Source organism: Vicugna pacos, chromosome 16 (assembly GCF_048564905.1).
Source record: "Vicugna pacos chromosome 16, VicPac4, whole genome shotgun sequence".
Lineage (NCBI taxonomy): Eukaryota > Metazoa > Chordata > Mammalia > Artiodactyla > Camelidae > Vicugna > Vicugna pacos.
The window spans coordinates 35,257,640-35,272,523 of record NC_133002.1 but is presented as its reverse complement, the minus strand read 5'-3'; the positions used below and the strand labels follow the sequence as shown (position 1 = coordinate 35,272,523).

At 37.2% G+C, this 14,884-nt stretch overlaps 1 protein-coding gene across 4 annotated transcripts in view; it reads right to left on the bottom strand.

Moving 5' to 3' along the window:
• Nucleotides 1-1,222: 1,222 nt before the first annotated feature.
• The window catches only part of NPEPPS (aminopeptidase puromycin sensitive), a 92,068-nt gene continuing 78,406 nt past the window's right edge, over nucleotides 1,223-14,884 (bottom strand). For all 4 annotated transcript variants that reach the window (XM_072938852.1, XM_072938851.1, XM_006214219.3 and 1 more), the window contains 7 exons: nucleotides 13,484-13,703; nucleotides 9,395-9,537; nucleotides 8,895-8,951; nucleotides 5,946-6,053; nucleotides 5,304-5,459; nucleotides 4,978-5,025; nucleotides 1,223-2,729 (listed from right to left, as the gene is read on the bottom strand). In XM_072938852.1, the coding sequence (XP_072794953.1) occupies nucleotides 2,577-2,729; nucleotides 4,978-5,025; nucleotides 5,304-5,459; nucleotides 5,946-6,053; nucleotides 8,895-8,951; nucleotides 9,395-9,537; nucleotides 13,484-13,703 (885 nt within the window). In that variant the 3' untranslated portion in view covers nucleotides 1,223-2,576. The remainder of the gene's footprint in view (nucleotides 2,730-4,977; nucleotides 5,026-5,303; nucleotides 5,460-5,945; nucleotides 6,054-8,894; nucleotides 8,952-9,394; nucleotides 9,538-13,483; nucleotides 13,704-14,884) is intronic.

Sequence of the window (14,884 nt, the reverse complement as noted above, 5' to 3'; positions counted from 1 at the left end):
ATGATCTTCTAGTTCTGGAGACATGACAATTAGCTAGCTGGAGGAACAGATTTCTGCAGACTGGCAAGCTTGGGTTTGACTACTAGAACTGAGAGTTATTTGCTGTAAAACTACTTTACCTAACTTTTCTGAGCCTGTTTCCTCATCTATAAAATAAGTATATTACCTATGATAGGCAGCTATTTGGAATACAGTAAGTTAAAACATCTGACACGGAAAAGGCTGAATTAAGACCTTGAGGAACCCAAAGCATCAGAACTATGGTGCTCAAGTTAAAATATTAGTAAAAAACAGAATACACTCAAACTGGGTAATCTGAGAAAAGTTTTAATGGAGGGACTATTTACAAAGACATGGGCAGAGTTCAGAGAAACCAACAGGGAATAATGAATTATCCAGAGCTAGTAAAGGAATAGTCTTTTCTATCCCTAGATCTGAAGGGGCAAAGAGAAGGAGCTAGAAGCTAGAGTGGGCTGCTTGATAGGAGTTGCAGTCTTTGGTAGAGGGACACAACCTAGTGACACGGCAATTTAGAAGCCAGGGGAAAAATACCCTGACCATCTGTCCCTCAGCCTTTTGATCTTCCGAGGGTGTTACTGATTGGATCAACACAACCTGAAGTCAGAAGGCAAAGGAGCCTGTTGATGCAGTCCATGTGGGACAGCACCTCCCAGGGTGCAGAGCAGGATGGAGAGCAGTTCTGAAGGGGAAATGGAAGATATCCAGCACGACCTCTTCCCTGACATAATTCAAACTGCAAAACTGTTATATACAAAACTTACATGCCGAAACTAAAATAACTTCTTTCCAGAATTTGATTGTAAGATTCTGTGAGTTCTTTAATTAAGAAAGAATTTCTTTCAGTCTCTTTGGTGCCCCTGCTTTGCTGGTGCCTTAAGCACATGCTTCGAGAGCCTACAGGGCAGCCCTGAGCATGGCACCTGGACAGGCAAGCCTCCGTAAGTGGGAAGCTCACTGGTAGGCTCAAGTGAATTCCTAATGCTGACTCTGAGGAGCTGTAAGAGGCTTTTGAGAATCCAGAACTAATTTAGAAGGAAACTTAGGATTTTTCTAGTTAGGTGCTTAGTCATTAGGTATTCAGGAACTGGATTTTCTTAGACTCAGAAAATCCTATGGTAGTAAAACTCCTTATAATACTACTGAATGGTGGGGAAAGGTTTTAGTTGCTTATCAGAGAGAATAAAAGAAATCAGGACATCAGTTTCACATTGACATTTTTATTAACGCCAACTGTTTTTTAATTATTATTTTTTAAAACAATAGCACAAAAATGTTTCAAGGAAGCAGTCTCACAATCTGATGACCTTCTGAAATACAGTTAAGCCACACCAAATATGAATTCCTGTTAATAACACACAAAAATATTTTTTTTAAAGAAAAGGAAAAAGAAAAAAAAGGAAAGGAATGAGATTTAAGAGTTAAAACTCACTGGATTAGGTAGGTGAAGCTTGTTAGTAGGATACACTGTGGAAGCAGAGTGGCACACACAGGTTTTGAGTCTGTTGTTTTTTAACCAGTTACCACTAATATATAGGCCCTGCAGCAGTTACCACTGACTTCTTACATGCCCAGAATGAGCCAGGAGGAGCCAGTGTTGATACTGTCACAAAGAGGTTCAACAGTTGGCCTGTCAGACAACCAAGACCATTTTCAGCAGAGTAACTCCTTCAGAAAGGCCTGGCTGAAAACATTTAATTTCTATTATCTCACCTACATGCATTTCAGGGTTCTTAAAAGTCATCTTAAAAAAGAAAAAAAAATAATGTATATCAGTTTCTCTTATTTAATGTGGCTATAAAAGATGTTTCCTTATTATTTCTTTATCTCTAAGAAGGACACCGGGGTGGATGTTGGGGATGGAACTAAGGGGAGGAAAAAACCCAGACCAGGATAGGGTGTTTTTTTAAAACTTTTTTTTTTTTTTTTTTTTTTTTGCCAAGGGGTCACACAGAAGGGAAGGCAAAGAGGGAAAACTACAATCCTTGGTTCAGATTGAGTTATGCAGGAAAATACATCTTCCTGATCAGTCCCCATGCCAAAAAAAAAAAAACAACCCACTTGGGATTATGCACAGACTCTATGTTATACCAGCTATCAGCCTTTTATGTTTAACCATTCCCAGCAACGTACACTGCCCTTGGCTTGTAGGCTGCTTGCAGAATCCACTTCACAAAAATCCTCTTCACCCAGAAGCCTCTAGTTTCCTTTTGGTAGGTTATAAAAACAGAATCTGTCATTAACAGGAGAGTGTTAAATACTTTGAACCACTGACAAGGCTTCAGAAAGTTTCACAGTTTCGTTATGCTCTATTTTATTACTATCATATTTACATTTTTATTTTTTACTTTAATTTTTTTGCTGAATTGCTGATTTTCCTTTTTCAATAGAATTTAATTCTGGAGTGTGAGCAGGGGCCAGTTAACTACATTCATTGTCCAACCCCTACTGGTTTGAAAGAAGACTCCAAATTCTTGGCATATGAATCAGCTGTTCGGTTGCTCCCCGTTTTCCCTGCACGAGGCAGCAGAACTGCAGCGGCGGCGCGCTCTCAGGGTTCACGCTGTGGGGGGTGAGGCCTTTCGCTGAAGTAGGTACTGGTGGATGCTCTCAGCATCACGCTTTAGCCAAGCAGCATTCAGCAGGATATTTTCACAACACTGCTGGATGGTACGCTCAGCTGAAGGAGCTGGGTGACTCTCGAAGAAAGCCTGGTATAAAACAACCCAGAATGTGGCATCATTTACTAGCAATAGTAAGAAGTTAGTATCACAGGTCATGAAAAAATCCCCACTGGTCTGTAGAATTCATAAGCTTTACTCATGAAAATTTACCACTGCCCTTCCCAGGCTAAAAGGAAACAAGCAGGCAGCTCTTTGGACTTGCCTACAGGAATTCTCCCCCAAATACTATATGCTTAAAACCTAATCAAGAAAGTAAAAGAGAACTAATATCAAGGACCTACTCTGTTCCAAGGCCCCTATGTTGCTTCATCTCAATGACAATCTTATCACCTCATTTTACAGATAAGACAGGCTCACAGGGGTTAAAAAACCTGCTGGAAGCCTAGGCTTTGGAATCAATCTGGACTCCATCATGTACAGCCTGTGACTGAGTAAATTAACTGCTCTAAGTCTATTTTCTCATCTATGAGAAAATATTTACTACAGAAGATTAAAGAGATAACCCATTTAGTAGACAGCATAATACTTTGCACAGAGTAGTAAAGGACTCAACACATTTTGGCTGCTTCAAATAAAGACTAATTTGTAAGGGAAGATAAAACTAAGAAGCTTGGGTTTGGGGGAGGGTATAGCTCAGTGGTAGAGCACATGCTTAGCATGCATGCGGTCCTGGATTCAATTCCCAGTACCTCTATTAAAATAACCCACCAAAACTAAGAAGCTTAAATTGTAGCCACGCCCTAATAGTTTAATACTCCAAAGACACATTTTTCATACAATAAAACTAGTTCAGAGTTTATTATAATTATCACAATGCTTATTGGTATTGATTAAAGGTTGAATAAACCATTTTCTAATGAAGTACACCTGATTTCACAGAAAATGCCAACCAACAAAAGGATGGGGGTCTTTCCTTTGAACAAGTCATCAGAGGTATGTAAGAGAGAATGACTAATTCATCAGATTAAGCCTAGACCTTTTAGAAATCAGTAACTTTATTTACATGGAAGACAATGGCTCCTGCTTCAAGGCTCCTTATCACAGTTGGGTTCTTAGGGCCTGAGTGAGATGTAAGACTTCTTCTCATTCTGTCTCAACAAATAACACCACTACTTACATTTGAGGAACCTGGGGATTATCCTTGACTTGTCCTTCTTCCTCCCCCAGAGATGTTCACAACACAGAGAAGCCACTCAGTAAATATTGGTTGAATTAAAGATTAACAAAATCAAACCCCTGAATCTCTTTCATTACTCCATCATTTCTGCTGGAGAGTTAGCTTCCCGGCATCTTCTCTTCCCAATTTTTAATTATGTATTCTCCCCACTGCAGCCAGACAGAAAATTTCATAATATACACCAGATCAAGTCACTCCTTTATTTATAAGCCATTCGAGGGCTTCCCATTCTTAGGAAGATTTTTTAACATGTCCTACAAGACCCTCCTTGGTCTGGCCTCTATCTGCTTTACCAGCCCTAGCTTCGCCACTGCCCTCCCCTCAAAGTGATTAGATGAATTTCTCCTTCAGTGTACTTATTACCTTTACACTAAAGTAATTACTGATACAATACAATACACAATGTAAAGTAAATGAAGACAGAGATCAGTCTTTCACTGTTTTCTCAAGATGTGAAATCTTAAAATCTTACGTCTATAACAATGGCTCATAAAGTGAACCAAACATTATAGTTCTCAGAATTTCCAAATTCACACTTAAAAAATACTTTGCAGTTAGGTGCAGTGAAAGGCACCTTTAAGATTTTCCTCATCAGTGTAGATTTGTCCCTCAAATGCTGAACTTTACCACTGAACTGATCATCAGTTTTTGTAAGTCACCTTGTCTCTCTGCGTATACAAAAGACCTCTGAAGGTTATTAGAAAGGGAAAAAGAACTAGTATCAAGGACCTACTATGTTACAGGCCCCCTGTTTTACTTAATCTAAATAACAATCTTCTCACCTTATTTTATGGCTGAGGAGACAGGCACATAGGGGTTAAACTTGCTTGAAGTCACATAACTAACTAGGGGCATAGCACAGATTTATACCCATGTCAACTGACTTCAAGTTCCACATTCTTTCAACCACATTTCAGTGCTCTCAGAGATGATTCCAACTCTAAATATATTCTTCAGGCATCAAAGATAAAAGCTAACCTGTCTTTCTCCAAGCAAAAACATTACCCCAACACTCTATGATTATAGCTTGGTTAGTGTTTTTTACAGTTTGGTTAGTTACTAGATTGAAAAGTCAAAAGTAAACAGTACTTTCCTTACCTTAACCTCTCCGGCCATTTTATCAACTGCAAATCCCTCAACTGACAGCTGAAAAAACAATGGTTTATAAACAGTAAGTACAACTAAAAGGCTAGGAACAAACTTCCATTTACCCTAAAAACAAGTCATTCCATTCTCTCCCAACTTCAGTTTATTTCAGAGGGTGCAAGATGGGTGATGAAGGAACCCTTTAGTAAAGCTAATAACTACTTAAGGAAATTCTTAAAAAGCAAAGACCATAATAATCTATGAGTCTAGTGAATTATGGATGGCTCTCAATAATATCCATGATAAGCAAGCTACTGACAATAAACATCTTCACCTACCTTTATTAGTCTGGATATTAAGAATCCTCCCTGGTATCGATTATAAAGTTCTTCCCAGTTGTCCTTTATAAATTTCCAAGCAGCCTTCCGTCCATGCTTGCTGCCTCCAGCCACTCCACCAATTACTGATACAGTGTCCTGTGGACGTACCTCTTCCTAAGAAAAAGAAAATTAGAAGTCTGCTGTATCCAGAACATCTTCTGGTGCCAGGAAGGGCAAATGCTGTTGGGTCTTCAAGTAATCCCACTGAAGACACTCATTCATTGCTAGGAATAACTGGCACGAGAAGCTTCCAGCAAAGAGGAGAATGTTTAATCTGAATATCAGCCAAATTGAGAATGAAGCATTGGGATGGGTACAAACAGGCTGCTCAATACATACTTGCTCTAGGGTAGAGAAAGGAAAAGACAGAAAGCAGGCACAGGGATATGTCAGCTTTTCAGTTTATTTACTTTCCCAACTATTCTGATTCTCACCATTAGAGGGAGATACAGTGGTTAGTAACAAAAGCTCATTCCAGTTTTCCAGGAAAGAGGAAGTCTTTAGGGTTAAGGCAGATCAAGAGGATATTGAATGAAGGGACACTTGCTACAGATCAGTGGGTAAGAATGCCCTTTAAAAGCAGTTATCATTGTAACTTACTGAAAGTGCAAACGTGAGGACTTTTTGAATCAATTCAGGTGAAAGAGTAGCCCCAAGGACTCTTTCAATTCGGTTTTTCTCTTCCTGCATATCTGCCTGTTTGTGAAGCTATAGTGAAAAAATAAAGATAGAGATAGTTAACTTTCCCTGGAAGTTATGCATATCATTATATGAGCTTCTCCCCCAACAGGTGAAACTTCTGCTCTACATTCTTGTTGGCTAAGATTGCAGGATGTAAAATTAACAAAATATTTTTCAAGATGTTTGGGCACTAGGGGGAGGGTATAGCTCAAGTGGTAAAGTGCATACTTAGCATGCACAAAGTTCAATCCATTATAAATAAATAATTATAAATTAAATAAATAAATAAATCTAATTATCTCCCCTCCCCCCTCAAGTGATGTTTGGGCACTAACTTTGTCATTGTGCCATTATGGTAAGTCACTAGATGTTAAATGCATACTATATGACTAGCTTGTCATCAGTTCGGAGCAGTTCAACATCAAGATCTAAGGGTAAACCTGTTATTACCAAATTCTTTACTCACTGATGTCTGACTAATGTTAGATGAACAAGATAATCATTACTAATACCACTGAAGGTCATCAATTCAATTTTTAATAGGGGAAAATATATAAGAAGCATTACTGAAAGTAACATTTTAAGAATGATGACAAACATGCTCTTGATATATAAAGTGAAAAAAGACAATAAAATGATTCTACATTTAAAAAATTTAACATAAAGGGGAAAAAACCTGAAAACACATCAAAATGTTAATAATAATGGTCTCTGATCAATGGGGTTATGCATCATTACATTTCTTAACTGCAGAAGCAGCACATGATGAATGCAGAATATTAAGAAAATAGAAAAGCATAAAGAAAAAATCATTACTATATGTACATTACCAAATCAGATATACATCATATTATACATGCTGTATTTGTGTCCTTTTATAAATTACAGGTGAGTTTTATTTTCTTTATACTTTTCTAGTCTCTAAGTCTTCCATAGTGAGTATATAAAATTTTTTTCATAATTAGAAACAGAATGCTACACAAAAATTAGAACTACAAATGTATATGAGATACTTCTCTAAGACAACTTAATTTATAGACTCTCTTGACCTTTTTTCCCCTCTGAAGATTTAACACTGACCAGTGTCTGGAGACCCCTTCACAGCTCCCAGTTTCCTCTTCCTTTCCTTTGGACTCTTTTGAGCAGCAGTGTAGTAAAATAGATAGGAGGTCAGGCGACCTGGGTTCTAGTCCCAGTTTTGCCTCTAACTAGCTGTGTGATCTTGACTAAGTCCTTAACCTCTCCGGGTCTCAGTTTCCCCATCTGTAAAATGAGCGGGTTGGACAGATGATTTCTAAGGTCCTTTTTCAGCTCTAATACTCAAGGTCTGAACTCTGACTTTCAGGAAGCATTCCCATACCCCACCCCCAGGAGAACGTGTTACACTAGTCTGCTAGATGGCCCCATAATGCCAGATTTCAAATATACTTTAATTTAAAGTTATTTATTTATCCTTCCTCAGTATTCCTAAATTACCAACCGAAAACAATCCTTCTCATGTCTCAGCAACTGGTTTCTTAAAGAACCCTGATTCTGCCTGCCTTCATTAGAGCTCTTTCTATAGTAAAGGTGAATGATTGTGAGCTCCCTTGTGTTAAATGGATACAAACTCTTATTAAATAAACATATTAGTATAAAATCTTAAAGGTATGCCATGACATGAAGATGTCAAGGTATCTGTCATAAAATTTTCAGAACCCCTATTTTCCCCATACCTTTATGGAATAGACAAAAAAACAAACAAAAAACAAACCAAGCATGCCATTTCATATACAAAAAAACCCCACATGATTTCTCGTACACAGGTTCACAGAATATTAAGAATGAGAAGAGACCGTAATGTCATTTAGTTGAAAGGTAAAACCAAAATATAATTTTTATGTTATTAGAAAAGAAACTCTTGTACAAGATAGGTACTTGAAGCAGTATATTTTGTGATGCAGTTTCTTATATAAAGTTTATAATATATTTTTCAAAACATTCTAATCATTTATATAGGATTTGTTTCAAATACTAAAATACTAGAAATCAGATTTGCAATTCTGATCCACTTGGGATCAGAAAAGTATTCTGATTAAAGGTAGAAGTATTAAAAAAGCACATCCCATTCCTATCCTGTTTGTCTCCCTAAGTGTGGATCTTTTAATGAATGGGCTTTTTAGGTCTGATAGATGATTTGGGTATTTATGCATATTCTGCATGATTTATTTGATGGTAATAAGTAAAATCAGCTCCCTCCATCTCTAATGCAACCAGATTGTCAGATTATTTCTTAGATTTGTAAATGCATGGACAGGGACTGCAGATAGCACTGGTTCCACAGATCATTGCCATTATAAGGACATGGAAAGTTTTACCTATATTTTTTCTAAGCCAGAGTTTAATTACATGCCAACCACCTTGGGAAATTATAGAGGCTATAAAGGCAAATGAATTAATTCCCTGTCCATTCATAAGAGGCACTGGCATAGTCCAACCCTTGAGATGCCTAATCATCTCTCTCTTTTCTAAGCACAGAAACAAACCTTTTGTTTAAAATGGTTTTAAACCCATGTAAGTTTACATTGAAGGGAGAAATTTTAAGAACTTGACTTTTTAATCAAAATGAACATTTCAGTATTAAAATTTAAGATGCATAAACTTGTGAGAAAAAAAGTGAAAAAATTAGATGACTTTTGGCATTTTTATTGGTAGTACACACGAACAGATAAGATTTCTCCCATAGTTTCCTAATATTTGCATGTCTGCAATATGCATATCTGCATGTATTTCTTTTGCCAGGACTTTCTTTTTAACTAGTTAAGCTCATACTCTGTGTCAATCCAAGTTCAAAAGCAGAAAATGAGAGCCCTTTCCAAATTGACTCACCTTTAGCATAATGTCCAAGGTAGTGCCATCACCGTGCTTCAAAACAGTCAGATAGACCTACAAGGGAATACAGGAACAAAAAAGAAGGCATCTGGATAAATGTATCACATTCCGAATATTCTAATGTTAAGAAAAGACAAAGCAATTTTAAAAAGTTGTAAATAGTTGCATGTGGATGTTACATACAAATTGTGGCAAGGATCTAAGAGGCCACGTGAACAACCAGAAAGGCAGGTGACAGGTAGTAAGTAACAGCAGAGCATACCAGTCTCTCAGGAGAATGTGCCCAGATAATCAATTCCCTTTCAGCACCACAGTGCAGACTGAGAAACTGTAAACAAGTGAGAAGCTGGCTACAGACCCCCTAAATGGCATATATTAAAATAGAGTCAGACATGATTTGTGGGTCAGTACTGAGGTCATTTTTTTTTCTTACTATTAACTACATTCCACACTACACAGTCACCCAGAAATCACGGTACTTTATTATGAAAACCTACTGGACTCCTCAGATCAGCGGAGAGAATCTGTTTGCCTTCCACATGGTCTTTAAACCGACGACGGGCTTCTTCTAACGTTGCCTTATGTCCTGCTTTTCCTAGTTTACCCAGAACCAAGCCCCTTAGGAGTGCATCTAGATGACCTGATTAAGAAGAGATACAAAACTACTTTAAAAGCTTATTTTTACAAATATGCCACCTGGATATTTTATAATTGTGTTATACCACGTCCACAATCTTGAACAAGCATAACCACTTGCCTTAGTACTTGAGAGAACACTTGATGTAAATTTATCAAGTCATAAGAATGAAATAAAGTGCTTAAAAGACCAGATGAGCAAATATGCTGACTCTATCTGGATTTATTAAATGTTCACTCTATCTAGGTAATTACTAAGAATTATGTGTGAAAGGAACTGGCTTAGATCATGCAGTTTTGAGCGAAGATTCAGAGAAAAGTCACATACAGAACTAGTATGCTGGATATATTAATTTGAAATCTTTGATGTTTTTAAACCAAAATATGATGGATTACTCCTAAGATATGCAAATGTTCAATATGCACATGAAACCAGTATCACTGGCTATTAGGGAAATGCACCTCAAAACCACAATAAGATACTGCTTCACATCTTTTAAGATGTCTAGGATAAAAAAGACAGACAATAATAAATGTTGACAACCCTCATACATTGCTGGTAGGAATGTAAAATGGCATGGCCACTTTGAAAAACAGTCCAAACAGTCGTCCAGCAACTCCTCAAAAGGTTAAACACAGAGCTCCCATATGACTCATCAGTTCTACTCTTAGGTATATACCCAAGAGAAATGAAAGCATATGTCTACACAAAAACTTGTATTAAAAATGCTTATAACAGTATTCATAATAGTAAAAAAGTAGAAACATTCCAAACAGACATAAACTGATGAGTGAACTAAGAAAATGTGGTATATCCATTCAATACAATGGAATATTATTTGAGTGTAAAAAGGAATTAAGTACTGATACATGCTGCAATATGGATAAACCTTGAAAACATAAGTGAAAGAAGCCAAATACAAAAGGCCACAAAGGGCATGATTCCATTTATATGAAATGTCCAGACAATGAGACAGTAGATTCGTGGTTGCCTGGGACTGAGGATGCCAGGGAATAGGGAGCGTCTGCTAATGGGCATGGAATTTCTTTTAAGGGTAAAGAAAGTTTTCTGGAATTAGATAATGGTGATAGTTGTGCAACACTGTGAAAAAAAAGATTGAACTATATACTTTAAATGGGTGCATTTTATGGTATATTGATTATATCTTTTAAAAAAGTTAACACTCACGCACCGACTGACGGATTGCAGTAGCACAATGGACAAATAAATTGTGGTATATTCATACAATGAAATACTACTTAGTAATAAAAAGGAGTGAACAACCTAGGTGTAGCTTTAGAACATTATACTGAGAGAGAAGCCAGATATAAGAACAGAATATATATTATGATTCAATTTATATAAAGTTCTAGAAGAGACTATATTAATCTAGGGTGAAAGAAGTCAGAATAGTGTTTGCCTGTGGTGGGGGCAGGAGATTAGGGGGATGGGTAGAGTGCCAGGGATTGACTGGGAAGGGGCCTGAGGCAACCTCCTGTGGTGATGGAAATGTTGTATGCATTTGTCAAAGGTCACTGAACGGAACATTTAAACTGTGCACTTTGCTATATTTAAATCGTAATAAAAAAACAAGTTTAAGAAAACCACAGGAGGGGAGAGGGCACAGCTCAGTGGTGGAGTGCAGTGCTTAGTGTGCATGACATTCTGGGTTCAATCCCTGGTACCTCCATTAACATTTTTTTTTTAAATTAAAAAAATTTTTAAAAAAAGAAAGAAAACCACAGGAGATCAACAGATAACACAACTAGACACTAGTGAAGGTTTTTAGCAGAACCAATTTATAATTCTGATACTGATTTGCTGTGTTGATACAGGCAGTATTTTTATTATTTTGCTATGTTTGATTCTTTCATCTGTAAAGCTAGGACATTCTTCCTATTTCATAAAGGTGTTTTTAAGCCCACAAAGTTTCATATATTATCATCATGAAAGAAGAATGCATCCACCAGTTTACCTGCATCTGTGCCATATGCTTCCTGTCTGCTGTGTTCCTACCTAAAGTCAACTCCTCCACTTGTGCAGTAGATCCCAACTCCTCTCAGTTATCCAGCCATCACACCAGCAATTACCTTTCTCTTTCGCATCATGAATTTTTCTATTACTATTGCATCATTTTCATCAGCACAAAAACATGTTATAAAATCTCTCACCTTAAAAAAAAAATGCCTCCTTGACCCCACATCTCTCTCCTCACTATCTCCTTTTATCTGATCCTTTTTTCAGCAACTCTTTAAAAAAGTTCTCTAAATATGCTGCCTCCTTTTCCTGTCCTCCCACTCCAGAGAATCCACTGTTGTTCTTCACCACTCCATAGAACTTGGCAAATGCAATCATCTGTTCTCCATCATTCTATCTGACTTAAAGTAGCATTTGTCACAGTTCATCACTTCTCCCCTTCTACTGCTCTTTTAAGGCTTCTAGGACACCCTTCTCCCTCCTGACTCTCTCACCTCACTGGCCATCCTGACTCTCTCACCTCACTGGCCAATCTCCCTTGCTGATTCTCCTCTTCCACCCAATCTCTGAATGCTGGACTTACCTTAGGATCCAGTCCTCACACCTCTTTTCTCCACCTACACTCAAGACCTAGGTGATCTCATCCAATCCTATGGCTGTAAATATCATCTATACACTTAATTTATTTATTCAGCCTGCTCCTCTAGGCATGATACTCTCCACTTGGATGTCTAAAAGGAACTCAAATGTAGTATGTCCAAAACCAAACTCCTGATTCTCTTTTGCACCCAAACTTCCTTCTATAGCAGTCTTCCCCATTCCTGTATATGATTATTCTTTAGCTTTTTCAGGCCAAAGTTTGATGACTCCCTTTTCTCTCCATCACAGTCAGGCCACCACCAAATATTTTCAATTCTACCTTCAAAACATACCCAGAGTTTACTACCAACAAGTGCTAGTCGCAACCAGCACCTTATGTGTATTACCTCAGGTCTTTTATGTTTGTTGTTTCCTGTTTGGACCATTTTCCCCCTAGATATCCTCATAGCTCTCTCTTTCAGGTCTCTTTCTTATGCTCAAGTATCACTTGTGTTTCCCTGTCCACTTCTCTATGAAATAGTGGCTTACTACTCCTTCTACTCTTAACCTACCTTGCCTAACTTTAATTCTTCTTCATGATACTGGCTGCCACCTAAAATATTATCTACTGAATTGTTTGCTGTGTCTTCCATCAGAATGTAAGCCACACAGGGCAATTTTTTTGTTCACTGCTGTACCACCAGTTCCTGGCATATAACCTGGTATTTAATGGGTGCATAAATATTTGTTGAATCAATCAAAGAAAGACATAGAGCTCTAGATAATTGTTACTATTGTTCTTATTGCAAAAAGACTCCCAGAACAAGACTGGGCAGGAGGAAATACCACCTTTAGTTATTAGCATACAGTAGAAAATAATTATCTTTAAAGCCCTGAAATCACTGTTCTCAATATTTAAATGGCAGCAAAAGAATAAATATATGATTACAGAAATAAAGAGGTGAGAACAACATATGCAGAAAGCAAATACTTCCTTAATTCAGAAAACTGTTCTCTGTGTTTCTCAGTACTTTTTCAAGTTATATATAAGGCGCCCAGTATTTATGGTAACAATAAAAAAAAATCCAAAGTTCTCTTTAGCTTTTCTTTACTATCAAAGGGCTTTTAAACTCTGTAGAACACTTTTACTTCTACCATTTGCTCTGTGCATAAGTCATATTTAGCAATGAATATACATAACCACCGTTTTTATGTTGGTGACTCATGTAACTTCTCCAGGAGGCTTAAAAGACCTAAAGCTTAATTTCTAGTTAGCTGAATATACAGTAACCATAGCAGATGCAAAGATGATGCTCTTGTTAGTGTCAACCACAGCTGAGTGAAAAAGGACCAATTTCTAATCAATTCTTTCCCCATTCAGTACATCCATTACCTTCTCCAGGTTTGGGGTCCCAGCCCAGTCTCTCCCCTATAGGTGAAAAGACATCTTTCACAAACTCCTGGATCTCCTCATAGAAGTCTGTGTGGGACAAGAGAGTTGAGAGAATCCCCAGGTTACAGCTCAGGTCGCTCCATACAGTATAATTGGGCTCATTCACAAAAGCCTCCATGACTTTTAGAACCTCTACAGTGCTAATGATTCCAGCTCGAGCCTGGGATAGGAAAAAACATAAATTAATCTAGTCTTCAAACAAAAACAAAAGACACAAGCATGCATTTTTGGCATTATCTTCTGCTAGTTAGTCATCCCTTTGGTTTAAGGAAGAGACTAGACTACATAAGCTCAGAACACTATAGAATTTTACAAAATAAAAATCGTATCATGACAACATTCCTTATTTACTTTTTCACTATTTGTAAAAGAGCCACTTTAAAAAAACATGTTAAAATTCCACCAATTTAGAAAGAACAAAAAGAAAACAGTCAACTTCCTATTTCTATTCAGTTTCTGGGGTCTTGGCATTTTCTTTTGAAAATTTTCCTATTTTCAGAAAAGCTGAAAAAAATAGTTGGGGTTTTGGTTTTTGACAGAGGCGCTTTCAAAACTGGACCTGCAAACTGTGTCAACTTCAGCCTGTCCTTTACTCATTTCTAAAAGGAAGCAAACTGGAAGGTACTACAAATTCAGTCCTTTCAGAATTAACTAACAGAGTTAGGAAAAAGAACTTCTGTTACAGCAGCCAACTGTCCAAACACACCACTCTCCTGGGTCCAAACACACCACTCTCAGCAATGAGATCAGCAGATGTGAGGTTTTGTGCATCAGTGCTAATCTGTGTTTATGCAAAGGAGGAATCCAAAACCAGTTACTGCAGAGGGGAATGAAAATTTGAAGTCCAATTAAAGAAACACTAGGAGGAGTCTGACAATTTTATCACAAAGATATCTAGAAATTATCTAACCTATGTTTTGGAGTCATAAAGATAATACTAGTAATTGCTCCTTTAAATTTTTTCTGGAACAAAGCCAAATATAAATATAACTCTAAAGCTAATGAGCTATTATAATCTGAGTAGTAATGAAAGGCAAAAAATTCTAGACTTTCCCAGCGAAGTACAACCACTATTTTAGAAAAAATGTAAATCACTCTAAATTATTTTAAAAAACCACATCAGTAGAGAAATTTCTTCAAGGTTCATATCCATTTCTATTGAAAAGAATTTTTGTCTTACAAAGGGTAGTTAAGTATAGATGCCAAAAAAAAAGTGTAGGAATAGTGAAGTGGGATTTGTTTCTGGTAAATTATATAGGTTCAATTTTGTCATGTTAATTAATAGTCATTAGCTCTACTCCCAAAGGCATTTAACCTGCAGGAAAAACTGTATTCTCCTAA